This window comes from Hyaena hyaena, unplaced genomic scaffold, assembly GCF_003009895.1.
Source record: "Hyaena hyaena isolate Hyena2069 unplaced genomic scaffold, ASM300989v1 scaffold_164, whole genome shotgun sequence".
NCBI lineage: Eukaryota > Metazoa > Chordata > Mammalia > Carnivora > Hyaenidae > Hyaena > Hyaena hyaena.
This window is the reverse complement of record NW_024080796.1, coordinates 2,593,246-2,610,798: the sequence shown is the minus strand read 5'-3', so window position 1 is coordinate 2,610,798 and position 17,553 is coordinate 2,593,246. Positions and strand designations below refer to the sequence as shown.

General features: G+C 37.3%; 1 protein-coding gene across 1 annotated transcript in view; it reads left to right on the top strand.

Moving 5' to 3' along the window:
* GUCY2C (guanylate cyclase 2C) overlaps window positions 1-17,553 on the top strand; it is a 66,149-nt gene that overhangs the window by 15,136 nt on the left and 33,460 nt on the right. Inside the window, exons 7-11 of the mRNA XM_039239905.1 lie at window positions 1,063-1,180; window positions 2,775-2,910; window positions 7,359-7,444; window positions 9,809-9,920; window positions 15,616-15,697. Of these exons, the coding sequence (XP_039095836.1) occupies window positions 1,063-1,180; window positions 2,775-2,910; window positions 7,359-7,444; window positions 9,809-9,920; window positions 15,616-15,697 (534 nt within the window). The remainder of the gene's footprint in view (window positions 1-1,062; window positions 1,181-2,774; window positions 2,911-7,358; window positions 7,445-9,808; window positions 9,921-15,615; window positions 15,698-17,553) is intronic.

Below are 17,553 nucleotides of genomic sequence, written 5' to 3'. Positions count from 1 at the left end.
ATCCTCAACCTGGTGCAAAAGTGTTGGCATTTCTTTGTCACTGGTCTTGAAGGACACTTGGCTATGTTTTCGGAAGATTATGAGCTTCATTTGAAAGTAGACCTAACTTGGTTTCAAATTCTAATTCTGACACTTCTGGTTCATTTGACTCTTGGGTATCAGCTGCAATCTTGAGATTAAATGTTCCCATTTGTAAAATGAGAATAAAGGTACTCGCTTCATAGGAGAGCTCTTAAGATTAGATGTGATAATATGAGGAAAATATTCTAGACCTCAGTGCATAGATGGGTTCACCTACTGATTGAGTGGTGAATGATGGTTATCTTAGTTATTGCAGCTCCAAGTTAGATTCTTTGCATATTAAAACATTCAAACACTTTGGAAGCTTAGACACCATATGACTTGTAGCGCAATCTCAGACAGTATTGAGGGTCCACAGTGCAACAAATATCAGTGAGGAGCTGAGGATATGAGGGTCGATACACTAATATCGAGGAGCTTACGGTGTTAGAGGAAATGGTTAGTCTTTTCATAGTTAAGTTTCACCACCTGAAAAGTATATTTAATTCATAAAATTTCTCTGTATCATATCCCAATATAACTAAGTTGTTATGAGCACTTAAAGGAAAGAAAGTTTCCACATATAAACCAAAGGTCAGTAAGCCTTGAAAGCAAGTACTTGCTCACATGTCCAGAACCTAAAGAACTCCCTCAAAGAAATATCTGTGTTCTGATCATCCTTTCCATTTGTGTATGTGAACTACAGCTGCCTACACCCTCTTACTCAACCTCATGTTTGAAGAAAATAAACCCACCTGGGGAAAGCAGAAAGTTTTGCAGGCTACTGGAAAAAATGACTTAAAGCATTTCTAGGCTGATGCTATAATTTCTGGGAATTGGTAGAAGCTTCCTACCTGGTTTTGGAGGAACCTAATTTTCATGAGGAACTTGTGCTTTTTATTTTTATTTTATTTCATTATTTTTTTTTTTTTACAAATAGTTTATTGTCAAGTTGGTTTCCATATAACACCCAGTGCTCAGAACTTGTGCTTTTTAATACAGTAACGAATACTTCATGGATAATGTCACAGCCCCTGACTATATGAAAAATGTCCTTGTCCTGACATTGCCTCCTGAGAATTCCATCTCAAATAGCTCTTTCTCCAAAGATTTATCATGGGTAAGTCTCACAGGTATATACTATTCTTTGTCAAGGGTAATATATTCTTCTTCTATGGAGGACCCAAATTCTAAAGTAAGCAATTATTATTATTTTTTACTCCCATTCACTCAACAGATATTAACTGAGACCAACTATGTGCAATAGCAGAAATACTGATAGTAAAACTCTTACTTTAGGTCACCGTGCTGGCCTTTGGACCACCACGGCAATTGCACTCTGTAACATCAGAATGGAAATGACAATGTGGGAAGACAGGAAGAAGCCCCACTAACTCAGAGAAGGTAGAAACTAAACGATGTACCTAAAGCAAACTTCCGCTGGTGCTGATATCAAAAGTCTACCTTTAAAGATATATATTCCTAGGTTAAGACATGGTCCTCTATTATAATTAAGTTGGCCATTGTTTAAACTTGCCCAGGAGATTCCTGTTTATTCCTCTTACCCAGCATTTCATCTGGTTTAGCCCTGATCCTTAAAAAAAAAAAAGAACTTCCAATTGGACAGTAAATCATGGCCACCTTATTACAATGCAGGGGCCCCTGACCCTAATACTGCTTTAGGCCTTGTCAGTCACTGCACCTTAGCGTGATTAAATTCATCAGATTTCTGCCCTCAGAGTCAGTTGAGAGCGGGTTAGGACTGGGAAGAAGAGGGAAAGAGCAGTCCTGAGGACCCTGAACAGCTGCAGGATGGGAAGTCATGGGCCAGGCCTAAAGAGCTATGAGGGAAGTTGGATACTTTGGGGAGTATAACAGTTTTTTCCTAGACTAGAAATTCTAAACCCTCTGTCTCACAACCCTGCAAAAATTTGGAGCTGCAACCCCTTTGGGGGTTGGGTCTTAACTGATTATTTTTATCTCATCAAATGATGATTTCAGCAAAAGACACTGAAACCAATGAAAGTCATTTTCTTTTTTCTTTTTACATTTTCCAGCAAATACACTTCAGGGTGTAATATTCAGATATCACTTGCACAGCTTCTAGGCTCTGGTGGAAGTGTGATTCTTCACAGGTGGGCAGTCCAAAATGCCCAAGCTGACAGAATTCACTTGGTCTCAGGGGGCACAAGACTTTTAATCTATAACCCAGTTCTGTGAAGACCACCATGCAACTGTCGAGAATTGTCTCCAAAGCAAGTTCAGTGGTATCATCCAATCAAAACTCTTCGTGCCCCATTCAGGGCAGGGAATTGTTTTTACTGTTGTTCTCTTTTACTCTTTGTTAAAACATTAAAATACAATCAAGCATTTTTTCTATATAAAATCTCATCAAGAATTATGAAAATGTTGCATGTTCTTCTTTCTGGTTGAAATGATAGATTTCACCATTATGGGAAGGAAGTACTTCCCTAAAGGTAGTGTTTCTGGTTTATTGATCCTAATGAAAGGCAGAATTTTGACGCAGGGATAATAAAAGAGCCCTGGTTCAAGGACGTATTTTCCAAATGACTTCCTTTAATACCATCCCTATAATCCTCCTAATGTCCCTTTACGTTTCCAGTTACTCTGATGATCCCAAGAACGTTTTGTTTCAGGCTCAAGACCAGAATCCCTTTTTGGAACTCATTTTGAGATTTTTCTTTCTCATTCAGGCAAAAAATGACTTTGCTCTTGCCTACTTGGATGGCATCTTGCTCTTTGGACACATGCTGAAGATATTTCTTGAAAATGGAGAAGCTATTACCACCCCCAAATTTGCTCATGCTTTCAAGAACCTCACTTTTGAAGGTACTGGTCTCCTAAGAGCAAACAACAGCAACAGCAAAACTTAACACTTCATAGAAAGCTGAAGAAGAATGGGCTTTGTGGATGGACTTTGCGAAGCAAAGAGGGGGTTTGGCAATAGATGTATCAACAGCTAAATATCTTTGAACTTGGAGGCAAACATCACTGCATAAATCTGGAGGTTGTTATTCTTGATATCCAGACCCCAGGTTATACTTTGGGATTTCTGAATCTTTCAATATCAAAGAAAGGGCAAATGGCTTGGACGCTGTACTTATAAACAAGCCCATCACAGGGCATTATGGGCAGTGGATATCCCGAATAGCTTAGAGACTAGCAAAAATCAGATTTTTGATTACTGATTCAATCTCCTTACTAGTTATAGATCTATTCAAATTTCCTATTTCTTCATTGTTTAGTCACGGTAAGTTTTATGTTTCTAGAAATTTGTCCATTTCATCTAGGTTATTCAATTTCTTGCTATAGAATTTCTCATAGTATATTTTTTTGTAGAATTGATAAGGTCCCCACTTCATGTTTTATTTCAGTAATTTGAGTCTTTTTCTTATCTACTAAGCTAAAAGTTTGTCAATTTTGTTGATCATTGAAGAACCAACTTTTAGCTTCATTGATTTTTTCTGTTTTTTTTTTCTCTTCTGTATTTCTTTTACCTCTGATCTAATCTTTATAATTTCCTTCCTTCTGCTAGATTTGGGTTAAATTTGTTCTTCTTTTTTGGTTCCTTAAGTTGTAAAGTTAGATTTTTGATTTACATTTGTTTTTGTTTTTTGATGTAAACATTTACATCTTTAAATCCCCCCCTTAACACTGCCCTTGCTGTGTCCCATAAGCTTTGGCATTTTATGTTTTCATTTTTATTTGTCTTTAGGTTTTTAAAATTTTCCTTTTGATTTCTTCTTTGATCCATTAATTGTTTAAGAGTGTGCTGTTTAATGTACATAAATTGGTGAATTTTCCAGCCTTCCTTATGTTACTGAATTCTGACTTTGGTCAGAGAAGATATTTTGTAAAATATCTATCTTTTCAAATCTAGTCAGACTTAATCTGTGGCCTAACATTATAGTCTATCCTGGGAAATGTTCTATGTGCACTTGAGAATAAAGTGTATTCTATTGTCGGGTAGAATGTTCTGTATTTGTCTGCTAGTTGATGTATTGTTCAAGTCTTCTATTTCCTAACTTCTTTTGTCTTGTTATTCTATCCATCATTGAAAGTGAAGTATTGAGGGGCGCCTGGGTGGCTCAGTCAGTTAAGCATCTGACTTTTGATTTCAACTCAGGTCATGATCTCACAGTTTGTGTATTCAAGTTCTATGTTGGGTTCTGTGATAACAGCGCAGAGCCTGCTTGGAATTCTCTTTCTCCCTCTCTCTCTGCCCCTTCCTCCCTCTCTCTCAAAATAAACAAACTTAAAAGAAAGTGGAGTATTGATATTTTCAACTCCTATTCTAGAACTGTCCATTTCTCTGTTCCATTCTGTCAATTTTTGCTTCACATATTTTGGTAGTCTGTTACTAAGTGCATAAACGTTTATAATTGTTATATCTTCTTGCTTTATTGAAACCTTTATTAATATACAATATCCTTTTTGTCTTACAAACTTTTTTTGATTTAAATTCTATTTTGTCTGATATCAGTATGTCCACCGCTACTGTCTTTCATTTACTATTTGCATAGAATATCCTTTTCCATCCTTTCTCTTTCAACCTATTTGTGTTTTTGGATCTAAAGTGAGTCTCATAGATATCATATAGAATCATTTTTTGAAATACAATCTCCCAGTCTCTCTTTGATTCTCCAATCAAAATACAAGCTATTTTAAATTTTAAGTAATTACTGATAAGTAATTTACTTTGATCATTTTGGTATTTGTTCTCTGTTGCCTTATAGTTTTTTTGTCTCTCATTTTCTCCATTATTGTCTTCTGTGTTTAGTTTATTTATTTTGTAATGAAATGTTTGAATTCCCGTCTTATTTTTTTGCCTATATTCTTTAACAATTTTCTTTGTGGATACCATGGATATTACGGTTAACACTCTAAGATTATTACATTCTAATTTTATTTTATACCAGTCTAACTTCAGTCACATTAAAAAAAAAAAAAAAACTTTACAGCTTTAGGGGCACCTGGGGTGGTTCAGTCAGTTAGACAACTGACTTTTGATTTCATCTCGGGTCATGATCTTACAGTTTTTAGGGTCGAGCCCCACATCAGACTCTGTGCCATCAGCACAGATGTGGGATTTTCTCTCTCTCCCTCTCTCTGCCCCTCTCCAGCTTGTGTGCTCTCACTCTGAACATAAATACATAAAGTTAAAAAAAAAACCCTACAGCTTTAATACTTCCATCCCCACCTGTTTCAGACATTGATGTTGCAAAATTACATCTTTTTTTTTTTAATGTTTTTTTATTTATTTATTTATTTCTAGGAGAGAGAGAGAGACAGCGTGAGCAGGGGAGGGTCAGAGAGAGAGGGAGTCACAGACTGAAACAGGCTCCAGGCTCTGAGCTGGCAGTCAGCACAGAGCCCGACGCGGGGCTCGAACCCACGAACCGCGAGATCATGACCTAAGCAAAAGTCGGACGCTTAACCGACTAAGCCACCCAGGCGCCCCAACAAAATTACATCTTTATACATGTGTGTCCAAAAACATAAACTATTGATATTATAAGCATTAGTCTCCTAAATTATGTCAAAAGCAAAATATGGAGTTACAAACCAGTTACAATAATGCTAGTTTTTGGACTAATTTTTAAAAGCACATTCATCCCTTAAATCATGTAGAAAATAAAAAGTGGAATTACGCACTATTGTTATAATAATGCTAGATGTTACAATTGCCCATGCATTTGCCTTTATTGAGAACTTTATTTCTTCATATGGCTTTGGGTTATTGTACAGTTTCCTTCCATTTCAACCTATGGAACTCCCTTTAGCATTTCTTGCAGGGCAAGTTCTAGTGGTTACAAACCCTTTTGTTTATCTTGAAATGTCTTACTGTCACCCTCACTTTTGACATACAGGTTCATTGGATAAATGATTCTTGGATGGAAGGTTTTCTTTTAGCATTTTGATCAGCCCACTGCCTTCTGGCCTTCAAAGCATCTAATGAGAAGTGTCTAAAAATCTTGCTGAGTATCTCTCGTACGTGACAAATCACTGCTCTCTTGCCGCTTTCAAAATTCTCTCTTTGGCTTTTGACAGTTTGATTAGAATGTGTCTCAGTGTGGATCCCTTTGAATTCATCCTTTTGGAGTCTATTGAGCTTCTTCGATATTTATAGTCGTATATTTCATCAAATTTGAGAAGTTGTTGGCTATTATTTCTTCAGATATTTTCTCTATCCCTCTCTCTCTCTTCTTCTGGCACTTCCACAATGCGTATGGTGGTCTGCTTGATGGTGTTACACAAGTCCCTTACGTTCTGTTCCATAGACTTACTAATTTTCATTGTCCTATCTTCAAGTTCACTGGTTCTTTCTTCTACCTGCTTAGATCTGCATTTGAATCTTCATAGTGAATTTTTCATTTCAGTTATTGTATTTTTCAGTTCTGGAATTTCCTTTTGGTTTTCTTTGTAGGTTTTCCTTCTCTTTATTGATATTTCCATTTTGCTGATACATTATTCTCCTGACTTTATGCACTCTCTATTTAGTTATTTGAACATCTTTAAGACAGTTGTTTTAAAACATTTTCTATTAGAGCTACCATCAGGTCTTTTTCTGGGATAGTTTCTGCTGGTTTATTTCTATTTTTTTTGATTGGACCATACTTTTCTGTTTCCTAATATGCCTTGTGATATTTTTGTTGAAAACTGGACATGTGATAATCCAGGAAATCACATGCTATATGGGAAATTTTTACTACTTTAATAAATATTCTTAGCAAAAAGTTTTCATTAATAATTAGAAGGATTCTATTAGCTGATTACATTTAATTTCATCCTAAATGCAATGAAAAAATTTTCCCTTCCAACTAAATACTAATTAGCTTCTCTCTTAAAAATATCCATCAGAGAGGGGTGCCTGGGTGGCTCAGTCGGTTAAGCATCTGACTCTTGATTTCAGCTCAGATCATGATCTCTAGGTTTATGAGATCAACATCGGGCTCTGCGCTGACAGCACAGAGTCTGCCTGGGATTCTCTTCTCTCCCTCTCTTTCTGCCCCTTCCCTGCTCATGCTTTCTCTCTCTCTCTCTCCCTCTCTCTCTCTCTCTCTGTGTGTGTCTCTCAAATAAATAAATTAAAATAAATATCCATCAGAGATCCCAAGGCTAGAAGCCAATGGAGATTCCTTCTGATTAGTTCATTACGACAATCTTTCAGTAAAATAGAGTAATTTGAACCTATTTCATACCTTCTGTAAGGATCTAACTGGTTTTTCTGTCGAAAAGTAAAAAATAACCTCTGACTCCTTCTGATTCTGCCCTAGGGCATGCGGGTCCTGTGACTTTGGACGACTGTGGGGATGTTGACAACACTATGGTGCTTCTGTACACCTCTGTGGATACCAACAAAGTATGTCTGACGTCTTATCAGGAATTTGGGGTGAAGTGACTGGGTGAGGAAGGATAACTACAAGGCGAGTGATAGCAAAGGAATTAGAGAAGTTGTGTTTAAAAACCTGCAAGGTATTTATTTCAAATTCACAATTAGGCCCTACTTGGAACTGTATTCTTTAAGCATTTTGACCCATAGACCTTATTTAGAATATCCCTACTCTACTGACTGTATATAAACTACCCACCCAGAACACTTTGATATAAAGACCAGACTGTTGATGGGATACCAATAGTAGGATGACAGTCCTCTCCTAAGACTTGTTGATTCATTTCCACAGCTAAACATTTCAATGAAACATTCCCTGTTCTCTCCGTCTTAACTCATGAAAATCATTAATTGTGCAATATTTCTGGCACAAACAGTCCTATAATGTCATGTTTTTATTCACATTATATATATCTTTTCTCGTCACCTACATATAGGCTCTTTAGTTTTTAAAGTTTGTTTATTTATTTTGAGAGAGAGAGAAAGAGAGAGAGAGAGTGAGCAGGGGAAGGGGCAGAGAGATTCAGAGAGAGAATCCCAAGCAGACTCTGCCCTGTCAGCACAGAGCCCGATGCAGGGCCCAATCTCACAAACCTGAGCCAAAATCAAGAGTCAGAAGTTGAGCCAACTAAGTCACCCAGGTGCCCCCATATAGGTTCCTTAAAAAAAGGGAGTGGGTCTTACGTCTCCATGTCTCCAGTGTTTAACTTATCTGGCATATAATTGAGGCTGATCAGCATTTAATTTAAAGTCAAAACACCTATCTGTATGTCACCCAAAATTGTCCCCACCACAAATTAGGAAAGCCACCGTTCTAGTCAACCAAATGGTCAGTAGAAAGTATTTTTCTTTAAGACATTGTGTCCTGACATAACTAGGAATCTAAGACAAAGACTTATTCATTTTTTATGTAATTTTATAATGTGATCGTTATGACATCTTTAAGTCATACATTTAGCATATATATAGACCTCCCTTGTAAAAGATATCTGTAATGGAAAATGTGGAAGGCTAGAGAAAAGATGTCCAGATTGAGAAAGTTAAATCAGAAATTTGAGGGCAGCATTTCAGAAAAGTACTCCACAGTGTATACTTATATATAAACCTTAAATATAATGCTGTATTTCACATACATTTCATGGGAATACCTTTAAAAAAGTGTCACCAATTCTCCAGTTATTAGTAGTAACTACAAAGATAACTATATTCCCCTCGAAGTTATTTGCACCTGGACGATTCCCTTGGAGAGAAGCAAATACATGTGGTACGATCCTACATCAGCCTCATAACTGCTCTTTAACATGAAAAATGTTCTGAGCACTTACTCTCTCTCAAGGAAAATCTAGCTGAATTTTTCAATAAAGGCACATCTAGTTGATTTTTCAATAATCTAGTGTCACCAGTTGTGCTATACACTATGTACATATGGGCAACCAGGGATTAATTCTCAAAACACAGGAATATAGATAAGCTATTCCGTCTCCAGAGAAAGCCTCAGAAGAAAGTCAAGATGCTGTACCTGAATGTTAGGATATGGACTATCCTCAATATATGCAATTATAAATCATACTTTCGAGTTAAAAGTATATGTCTAAAGATGTAAAACTTTTGTCCAGAAAGTTTTGAGGGAATGGTGTTGAATTTAGAAAGACGGTCATTTCTCAGATGTCTCTTACAAAGCTGACTCGAGATATGCAGCAAAAATGTCAGGATATATAAATATATCCCATTGGCAGATTGTTTGAAAAAGAAACCTTTTCTTTTATAAACCTAATAAGTGTCATGTACAAGACAGTACATTAGAGCAGAAGGATAGAAGAGATTTGAAAGTTATGTAATTGATAGAATTTAAATGTATAATTACATCAGAGCCCCTTGACATGTATCAAAATGGATAACGGATTTTAGCTGTGGTGCATTTTCTCAAGATTTAATTTTCAAAGCAACTTAATATTGTGGAAAACCTTGGTGCTTCACTTGTCGTGTGACTTGGAGTTAACCCATTAATTTCCTTTGGTCTCTATTTTAACATTTCTAAAATGAGAGGCGTGAACTAGTTCTCTAACAACCCAAAGAATCTATATTGGGTAGGAGTTCCTCATACAGTGTATGATCATAAAGAAACAAAATAATTGACCCACATGGAGTTTAAATTTACTCTCATGCTGTGAACCAATAAATGGATGCTACCTAGCTAGCTCCTGGCTGCTAAACATTACCTTGTTTCACTGCAAAGTGTATGAAATTTAAATGTCATTGGGCAGGGCAGTCTCATCAGAAGTCATTCTAAAATGTCTTTTCCTGTTCATCCTTCTTTTTCATGCCCTGGCGTAGTACAACGTTCTCTTGACCTATGACACCCATGTAAATAGGACTAATCCCAAGGAAGAAAGCCCCACATTCATCTGGAAGAACCACAAACTTCCTAATGATATCCCAGGCCAGGGTAAGGCATCCTTTGGTGAATTTTCTTTCCCTGAAATTGCTTTTCTGGTAAGGTAAGCACATTCTATGGTTTATACAATTAACTTGTTTTTAGTTTTTCGTTTTTTCTATTTGTTGTCTGAATTAGACTTGCCAGGTTTATAAAATGTGGACTTCCCTTCCCAATGAATGATATTACAGTTCTAATTAAATGCTGAAAATATCCCTATTCTAATTTAGCTATACTGCTCTTTAATATGTGCCCTAACTAAACTACATGCTAAAAATTAACCTATAGAAAATTAGTTGTGACCATTGGCAAAATGAACACAAAGACGTATATTCTTAATGCTACGTACTCTGTTGTATTGCAATAAAGTCAAAGTATACATAGTTCAGCAAGAAACACGTGATGCCAGCAGCCATCAGTCTTCAGTGAACATGGCTTCAAAAGTCTCCCCCATTTCCTCACAGGATACACACTTGGATTAAAATGATGATTACCCATCTACTTAGGGTGAGGCCCTATCATACCATGGAAAGCCCTAACATGTCCATGCAACTCCACCCATGCAACTTCCGATGCAACCATATAACAGTGGCCATCACTATATAGGGCCAGTCATGTATCTCCTGGGCAACAAAGTCACAGGACAGTCTAGCTTAGCCAAGGCTAACCACAATAAATAGTAAGTAATTCCACATTACTAATTTATTTTTAGGGGAAAAAGTTTAAATTTAGACAAATATTTATGCCCAAGATACAAAAAAAATAATAATAAGTGGAGGGAACATTAGTAAAATGATTTAGAAAAAGGTGATACACTCATAAATGGTACATTATAAACCACATAAAATAATTATTTACAAAGAATGTTAAGTGACATGGGAAACCTTACAAGGTAAATTAACAGGAAAGTAAACAAATTTTTATTTAATGAGATTCTAACTTCATAAAACAATGTTGGAAATAGACTGTAAAGAAATATGCTAAAATGTTAACAGTGATAGCTTCTGAGTAATAGGATCCTAGGAGAATTTTTTTCTGGGCATTTTATGTTTTTCTTAATTTTCCAATTTTTTTCCATGGCTCTGTATTAATTTACCATTTTTAAATATTAAAAATAAACTAGAGGGGCACCTCGGTGGCTCAGTTGGTTAAGCATCCAACTTTGGCTCAGGTCATGAAATCGCAGTTCATGAGTTTGAGCCCTGTGTCAGGCTCTGTGCGGACAGCTCAGAGCCTGGATGCTGCTTCAGATTCTGTGTCTCTGTCTCTAGCTGCCCCTCCCCAACTGTCATGCTCTCTCTCTCTCTCTCTCTTTCTTTCTTTCAAAAATAAATAAACATAAAAAATTAAAAATTAAACTAGAAATATTCCTCTCTCAGCCCTATTCTAATAACCAGAAACTGAGGTCAATGTGATTTAAAGAGAAAAGTTGTGGCTTGATGCACTTGCTTGTGTTAAAGCTTTTGCTATATTTTTAGTTTTCTTGTGTTGCATGAGTCATATGTAGTTGAAAATGATCCCTGTGTTTTTATTCGATAGCCATAAGCAGTTGACTAAAGCAAAGAAGGATATGGGAAGTGGGGATCCCATTCTTTTAAACAATAAACAATAGGGGCTCCTGGGTGGCTTAGTCGGTTAAGCATCTGGCTTCAGCTCAGGTCATGATCTCACAGTTTGTGGGTTCGAGCCCCGCGTCGAGCTCTGTGCTAACAGCTAACCCAGAGCCTGGGGCCTGTCTTCAGATTCTGTGTCTCCCTCTCTTTCTGTCCCTCACACTGTCTCTCTCTCTCAAAAATAAATAAAAGATAAAAAATTTTTTTAAACAATAAACAATTCAGATTTACTGTAATCATTGCTCTTTTTTTTACGTTTTTATTTTGATTCCAGTTAATATACAGCATTATATTAATTTCAGGTGTACAATATAGTGAGGAATTCAATACTTCCATGCACCACCCTGTGCTCATCATGACAAGTGCTCTCCTTAATCCCCACCACCTATTTCACCCGTTCCCCAATCTCTCCCCTCTGGTAACCATCAGATTGTTCTCTATAAGTAAGACTCTGTTTCTTGCTTTTTCTCTTTGTCTTTCTCTTCTCTCTCATTTTTTCCCTTTGCTTGTTCATTCTGTTTCCTAAATTTCACATATGTGTGAAATCATATGGTATTTGTTTTTCTCTAACTTACTTCACTTAGCATGATACTCTCCAGCCTCCCTCATGTTACTGAAATGGTGAGATTTCATTCTTTTTGATGGCTTAAATATTCCATTGTAAAATACCACTTCTTTATACATTCATCAGTTGATGGACACTTGCGCTGGTTTCATGTTTTGGCTATTATAAATAATGCTGCAGTAAACATAGGGGTGCATGTATCCCTTTGAATTAGTGTTCTTATACTTTGGAGGGTAAATATCCAGTAATATGGTTGCTGGATCATAAAGTAGTTGTATTTTTAGCTTTTTGAGGAATCTCCGTACTGTTTTCATCAGTGGCTGCACTCGTTTGCATTCCCCCCAACAGTACATGAGTGTTCCTTTTTCTCCATATCCTCACCAACACTTGCTGTTTCTTGTGTTATTGACTTTAGTCATTCTGACAGGTGTGAAGTGATATCTTATTATAGTTTTGATTTGCATTTCCCTGATGATAAGTGACAATGAACATCTTCTCATATGTCTGTTGGCCATCTGGATGTCTTCTTTGGAGAAATATCTGTGTGCGTCTTCTGCCCAGTTTTAATTGGATTAATTTTGGAGGGAGTGTTTTAGAAGTTCTTTATATATTTTGGATACTAACCTTTTATCAGATATGTCAATTGCAAACATCTCCCATTCTGTAGGGTTGCCTTTTAGTTTTGTTGAGTGTTTTCTTCACTGTGCAGAAGCTTTTAATTTTCATATAATCCCAATAGATTATTTTTGCTTTTGTTTCCCTTGCCTCAGGAGACATATCTAGAAAGAAGTTGCTCTGACCTATGTCAAAGAAGTTACTGCCTGTGTTCTCTTCTAGGATTCTTGTGGTTTCAGGTCTCACATTTAGGTCTTTAATCCTACCCAAAGTGATAGATAAGATACCTAGGAATAAACTTAACCAAAGAGGTGAAAGATCGGTACTCTGAAAAATATAAAATACTGATGAAAAAATTGAAGATGACACAAAGAAATGGAACGACATTTCATGCTCATAGATTGGAAGAACAAATACTGTTAACATGTCTATACCACCCAACGTGGTCTACATATTTAATGCAATCCCTGTCAAAATACCAACGAAGGAAAGAAGGAAAGAATAACAATATGAGATAACTACAAATTCATTTCTACTCAGCACTAATCCACCCTGTGATAATTTCAGTCACTTTACTTCTCTAAGTGTGAGTTTCTTCCTTCTTCAAATCAGGAGATCTGTTAACAGCCTCCAAGATTCTTCCCAACTATCATATCATAGGACCTTGGGGTTATAAAATCATCCTACCATCACCGTACATGGAATTAAATAGAATGTGATAACCACAGCAGCCACCAGAAGGCAGCAGAAGCTTAACCTTTGAACTAATGTAATCCTGTGACTTGACTAGCTTAAGCAAAAATGACAAGTGTGTTGAATTAACAACTGCTTTACTTACATGGTATATAGTATATTAATATATGGTGCAGTGAGATGTTCAGACTTTAGGGGGCAGATAGAAATTGAGAGGGGAAAGGACTCAGCAGAAGCCCCACCTCGTCCCTCCAATTCATGCTCTAGTCTAGGGGATGTGTAATTTTAGTAGACTGATGAGTAGAATCATTGATGAGTAGAATTGTATTTCTTGTATTGTTTTTTTGTGTGGAATTGGATGTATGAGAGTGATGGTAATGGCAGTGGTGGCTAGGTGAGGGGAGTGATGATCACAGTAATAAATAGATTTCACACAGTCAAATATGCCCATACTGCAACTCCAAATCCAAAGTACTAATCAGTTTCTTCCCTGATGAGAACAGAAATACTGAGCTCAAATTTTCACTGCTAAAAATTTTCCCTTAGCAGAAAACAAGATAACAAGCAGAGGCAGCATCCTACATTGGCAGCAAAGCATAAATCCTTCAATGCCACCACTAAGCATAGAGAAATTTTTGGTAAAGAAAAATGCATGCATGTGATTTTTAAACCCAATAGTAGAAACATTCATAATGGAAAGTGAGTGTGCCTGGTCCCACCACCGCTGTCAACTTTGGTCTCTCAGTGACTTCTGACTTTAGTTTTTTGCATATTTCTAAGTAATATGCATATATTTCTGGATTTATAAACATATTAGATATTATCTGGTTTTTAAAATGTTTATTTATTTGAGAGAGAGAGAGCAGGAGAGGGGCAGAGAGAGAGGGGGAGACACAGAATCCAAAGCAGGCCCTAGGCTCTGAGCTGTCAGTGCAGAGCCTGATGCAGGGCTCAAACTCACAAACCGCGAGATCATGACCTGAGCTGAAGTCTGGCACTTAACTAACTGAGCCACCCAGGCGCCCCAGATGTTATCTGTTTATTTCTTGTAAAAGATTTAGTTCATCTTTACCAGCCCTACTTATTTCTAACCTTTTCTCAATATAGCTATAAATATTTTTTTGTCAATGCATTTATTGGGTGCCTTTGTAATGTTAGTTAATAGGCATAAGCTTCTAGTATTATTCTATCAACTATGTAAAAAACTTCGTGCTTCCCAATTTTGTAGGACAAAGGTTTTCGTGTCCCTATCCTTCTTTCTCCCTCCTTCCTACCTCCCAGATTCTCCTGTATTTTTCTTTCATTTGTCGTAGCTAATAATATCTATTTCGTACCTCTATGAAGCTCTCTGCCATTTACCTATAAGTTGATTCTATAAGAAAATTAGTAAACATTTTTATCATTATTTATATAAAGCTAAATGACACGCTATTGCTTAGAATCCGTTCCATTTTCCCTTCTCCAACTAATTTCCTATTCTAATGGAATCCATTGCGGCATATATGAACCATGACTTTCTTGTACAGTCTTACTGTTGTTAGTGTCCTTCTCAGTCAAGGCTTGTCCCTTAGCAGATTCAGATTCTGCTCCAATGCTTCCTTGGGTTGGATCCACATTTTCCCGAGTTCCACTTACCCTTCTGTGAGTCTCTTAAATTCCTCTGTCCTTACCACTCGACCTATCTACGAGTGTTCTAATAAATAAAGTCACTTACATTCTTCCGTGACTTCCCTCGATCACCTGGTAGTGCTTGGGAAGGACCAGCAGGTGACACTGTCACCTGATATTCTACAATGGCTGACTTTTCTTCTGATTTGTGCTTGGTCTTGAAAAATAGTTGTCTGTTTCTCTATGAGTCCTCCTTAGGTATGTGGGTTCCAAGGACATCAGGTGGGCTTCCTACCAAACCTATCTGTGCACTGGAAACTATTTTATGTTCTTGCAACATTTGGTGATTCCCATAAGAAATACATCGTGCAGGTTATAAGGATAGCTGAAATCAAACCACTTTCCCTGGCACATTCCAGAAAATTTTCTTCAGAGACCACAGATATAGGACCTTAACTACTAATGAAGAGATTAATAAGAGATAAATAGTTTTAAAAAGTTTCTCCTTTCCCCTTCCTCAAATTAGATTATACAAGTAGAGCCTTTGAAATGTTTTCATTCACTCTTCAAAGATCCTTACTAAGGCATTTTTTCTCTCTCTTTCCTGCCACAGGCCCTCAAGTTCTGTTGATTGCGGTCTTCACCCTCACAGGAGCTGTGGTTTTGCTCCTCCTCATCGCCCTTCTGGTGCTGAGGTACCTGTCACCCCCTTTGTCTCACTGTGCTCATCATCCAGAGAAGGAGGGAGCTGGAGAGGGCAAAGCCTGACGTCATCAATGATAATGGACGTCTAGACTAGACGTCTAGAAACAAGGTTTCTAGACAGATCGCAGATCATGAAGGCGTTCTGCATCAAAGACTCCATCAAGGGCACAATGGTGCTGAATAGATCACTTGGAGCTTGGCGTCAGAACTCCTCTCTAGCTCAGTTCGGTGACTTACTAGTTGTGTGATTTTAAGTGCATGAGGATGTGTTACTTAGCTTCGGTATCCTCATCTGAACTGTTGTGAGAACTTGAAATAAGGTGTGTTTAGTGACAATCATGTAATGGGCACTCTACAGGTAGAGACAGCTATTCTGCTGTCTTATTGGCATTTTGGGGGAATATGTTCAGGCTGGAAGAGTCCTTAGAAATCATCTACCTCAAACCTCCCATTTTAGCATGGGGAAAGAGACCCAGAAAACCAAATGGTTTGTCTTTAATTATACCACCAGGTAGTGTGTAGGGTCAAGACTAGCACTCAGACCTTCTGACCATCAGTTCCATGGTTGTTCTACTTTATTTGGACTTACGAGTTGCCCAGCACAGTGACAGAGGCATAATGTACACTCAGAAATATTTGTTGAATATATAAATGATGAGCAAATACCATACTACCTCTTAATCTGTGTATGTTAAACACACAAAACTTTCCATCATATTCTATTGTCAGAATCACCCCCATTCCCCTACTGAACCAGACAACAGTTTTTCTCTGTGTACCACACACGTTGATCTGTGTGTCACTGTGCTTTCTCATGAGAGAATCCGGCCTGTTGCCTGTCACTTAAAGTTTTCTCCAAGAAAGGAAGTAGATTGCTCTGTTCAGTTTGAAGGCAGAATTTGACTCCTATAACTGCATTACCCCAAATGTGAGATGTGTATACACATATACAGTGTATGGTGGTTATTTAGTTGAAGGTAACCAGAAACCAAAATTTGAGGAGAATAAAGCCAGCCAACGGCAAGGTCGCAATGTGGCAGTTGTCCTTCAGAAACCAAGTCCAAATGATTGCCAGCTTAAGATAGGGGTAAATCACAAGGTAAGAGACAATAACATGTGGAAACAGGCATTTTCCATTTTCTTTAAGCACGGGAGGCAGAGATAGGGTTTCCCAATGGGCAGAGCAATGGTGTGTCCAAAGATCTGGTAGACAGATTTTATTCTTATAGTTCTCCATTACAACTGCCTATACAAGACAAGTGCTGAATGATTTATGGCATCCCCTGATTCAATATGAATGACAGCTGGCTCTGTTGGGTCCCAAGCGTCTTTGGGAATGCAGAGATGAGAGCCTTTAAGGCTGCAAGACTACTTTGCCTCCAGGTCTTAGGATCTTAATCACTGGTCAATAATATACTATTTTATAGGTATTTAATAGAGGAATACTCAGAAAAGCATAGGAAGAAAATCATCATTTCTGTTTAGGGGACATTAATAAGGGCACACAGATGACTTTAAGAAAGTGAGTAGAAATTTGTCAAATGACCACAAGCAAAGACAAACTCAAGGACACATAGCTCAATGGAAAAAAAATCAGATTCTAGAATCAGACACAGCATGCAATGGAACTTAGAATATGATAGAGGTGATATTACAAGTCAGTTGGGAAATGATGTTGGCACAGTCGGCTTGCAATGTGGAAAACATGAAATTCAAATCCTACCTGAAACCATACACAAATATAGAATTTATTCCATATGGATTATAAATGGGATAAAGACCTAAATGTGAAAACTCAAACTTCAAGCCTTAGAAGAATTCATAGAAAATGACTTTGTAATCTCAA